Source organism: Morchella sextelata (genome assembly GCF_020137385.1).
Source record: "Morchella sextelata strain SCLS chromosome Unknown scls_6, whole genome shotgun sequence".
NCBI lineage: Eukaryota > Fungi > Ascomycota > Pezizomycetes > Pezizales > Morchellaceae > Morchella > Morchella sextelata.
In genome coordinates this window covers 1405216-1408168 of record NW_025408621.1, presented here as the reverse complement: position 1 = coordinate 1408168, position 2953 = coordinate 1405216, and the positions used below count along the sequence as shown (strand labels likewise).

General features: G+C 49.1%; 2 protein-coding genes across 2 annotated transcripts; one reads left to right on the top strand and one right to left on the bottom strand.

Moving 5' to 3' along the window:
• Positions 1 to 464: 464 nt before the first annotated feature.
• H6S33_011495 (uncharacterized protein) lies at positions 465 to 2227 on the bottom strand (the record flags this gene model as incomplete). Its single annotated transcript, XM_044842863.1, has 4 exons — positions 465 to 565; positions 653 to 758; positions 821 to 1141; positions 1205 to 2227. The coding sequence occupies 4 exons, from the start codon at positions 2225 to 2227 to the stop codon at positions 465 to 467; spliced, it is 1551 nt and encodes a 516-aa protein (XP_044696263.1).
• A 291-nt stretch (positions 2228 to 2518) lies between these two features.
• Positions 2519 to 2953, top strand: H6S33_011494 (uncharacterized protein; the record flags this gene model as incomplete). Its single annotated transcript, XM_044842862.1, has 1 exon — positions 2519 to 2953. The coding sequence occupies one exon, from the start codon at positions 2519 to 2521 to the stop codon at positions 2951 to 2953; it is 435 nt and encodes a 144-aa protein (XP_044696262.1).

Here is a 2953-nt window from a genome sequence, read left to right as displayed (position 1 = left end):
AATCCCAGTTTTCTGTGGATTAGATCAATTGCAGTGGGAGAAGAAAGAAGATGAAAGTAGATTTCCCGTTCGCCGACCAGTGGAATTTGATATGAAGGTGGTAAAAGACATCCGTACAAAAGAAAAAAAAGAAGAAAAAGGTGAGATCCGTTTAAGTAGAGCGTTGATAGAACAAATCGCAGATGTGAAGAAAGAAGAAACAATTGACAATAAAAACAGGCTCAGAAGGTCAAACGGAAAAGAAAATATAACACCGCTACAAGAAAAATCATGATCATGAAGAACGCCCCAAGACCCCCGTGAATGGAAAACAAAAAACTAACCTGGCCTAGCCAGGGGTTTATTGGGTAGCATGGCACCACACACCGTCATCAAATGCAAAAAAGGGAAAAAGATAAACCATCGGCAATAAGAAAAAGTAAACCTAAGGAAAAATGTGGCTGGTTTTTCTCACTCTGTCCTCGCTATGGTAGGGGCGAATTTGGTGCGTTCCTTCCCGCGATTTGTCCGCTTCCGTTCGTGTTCATGTTGGATTTGCTCAACTTCCTGGTGAGCTTAGCGTAATCTGTTTCAATTTCGATCTAAATCAGTATAGCTATTCTCCTATCCATCCCCCCCTCGAAAAAAAAAATCCAGATTGCATGTGACATACGTAGTCCGCAGGCGTTACAGAGCGTTCTCGCACCATCAGGTCCTCTTCTCCACTCAGGTGTCTCGGCCCGGTGGCAGCTATGACAGCGCCCAGGTGGTGCAGCCCGCTGTTTCAAGTCAGCGGGGATGAAAACTACGAAAACTACTTTGGGCACACAAGAGCACTCACGCCTCTCCGGATTTTCTTGGCATCGGGTTGTGCCGATCCATTTGACCTGGTATCATCCGCATACCCATGATTGTCGTCGCCCCCATATTCCGACGAGTGGTTGGTGCTCACCCTCTGTGCATTCTGCTCCGCATATTCCTTTGCACATAATTCCTGAAATACCTGTTGGCAGCTTCTCAGAGCCTCTGTATTCCGAGTCGAACAGTCAATCGCCTCCGACAATTCCCTCAAACAATGGTCCAAAAGGTTCGGTTGTAAGTTTTTGGCGACATCTTGGCAACTCTGTACAATGTAGTAGATTCTCGACGAATTATCTTTGGTCTGTGAAAAAAGTAAAAAAGTTAGAATTTCAAGTTGCTTCCAATATAATTCTTAAATCCTTACCAAATCAAAGTCCCTTCGCAATGTCGAGATAGAAAGCGCCCTCTCTATTGTAGATCCATAATTTCTCTTCATCCCTCCCCCTGAACCAGGCGACGTTTGTGGTGGATCATGCGGTGGATATCCATCTCGCGGAGGATATGAGTACGACGAAGCTGAATGCGGAGGTTGGGGGTGTGGCTGATACGTTGATTGTGGCGGCGGAGCACTTGAATGCTGCGGGAACGGATACTGTTGTGATGTACTACTACCGTTACTATACGACGGTGTCGGTGGGTATTGCGGCGATGTGATATGGTGCGGTGGGGGCGGAGGGTAATGGTGTGATGGTTGATACGAGGAATGGCCATTGGGTGGTGGTGCTGGGTACGGGTCGCTGGGTCGAATCGCAGGAATGACAGGTTGCGGAGGTGCAGCTGCATAAGGGTTAGGCGGTAACGTCCTTGAATGCTCTTGGCTGTTTCGTCGGTTATATGATTCGTGGCTGTGCATCGGGCCAGGACCTGCTGAGCTCTGCGGCGCCGGTGGGGGTGGAGGCAACGGCGTTGGATGTGAGTATAACGAGCTCGAAGTCGAGCCTGACAGTGGCAGCGTCTGCACACTCGGCAGCGTCTCCGGTTGACTTCTCGGCATCGAATCCGGGTGCGGTGCTGAAGGCCCCGAGAATGAACCTTGGCCTAGAGGTGGTGTCTGCATTGGTGATGGGGCTGGAAATCGGTCATCCTTATTGTACAGAGCCTCCGACAACGACGGTAACGACTGTCGTCCCTCCGCCAGCGGTGGCAGAGTCTGCCTGCAATCCTCATTCCTCGATGTTTTTCGCGAGTCGGGCGGTGTGTTGTAGCCACTGGTAGCATGCGATGATGCTGGGGGTGGTGGAAACGACAGTGGTGGCGTTGGGCCAAATGTGGTTGTTGGACTGATGGGCGAGGCTGTCGATATGCTTGTGCGATTTATGGACGGATGTCGCTGGTGGTATTGGGCACCCTCCCTCGATACCCTCTCGAATTCCATGTAAGTGGACATCGATGGCAGAGTATCACTAAAAGGTTAAGATTAGGCTCAGGTCTGTTTGATATTTAAAGGTATCCTTGCGTCTTGTGTAGTTGAAACCCTTGAAAAAGCGTATTCATTACGTCGTCTCTACCTATTGAGGAGTAAAGAGGTAAAGCATACAGAGGTATGAATGTAGCGGAGAATAAGGTAGAATTTGAGAGCGGGTAAGGAGGCGGAGTGAGGTAGGTATTGAAGGAAGGTTATTGGGTAAGTGTGTGGCTATTCTTTACATACCTCTGCCTTCTATTTTCCGATGACTCCATGCCTGTGGCGGGAGACAAAGGAGGTGATAACAGGATCGCGGAGGGAAGAATGTTGAAGGCTTATCTCGAGATGAAGGTAACTTTCTTGAATAAGGCGGGAGGCGAGCCGCCGGTAGCTGAGACTAGTGTGTTACTGGAGCTAAAGGGCTGGATCGTGGGTAGTGGATGGTCGTGGTCGTGGTCGACGACAACGACAACGAACGAACGACAGCGACGAAAGGCTAATCACAACGACTCAGCCTTAGGATTTACCGCGAACACAACTGCAGGCAGGCGAATTGATGCAATCTGCGATAAAAAGATTGGAGGTTTAGTATTTCTATGGTTCCTTGAGGATAATGAAACTTCAGCCGTCGCAAAGTCTCCCAGGGCTAGTTACCAACGCAGCAATAAACCAGCAAGAGTTGACGAAGGAAGTAGTAGTAGTAGGTAG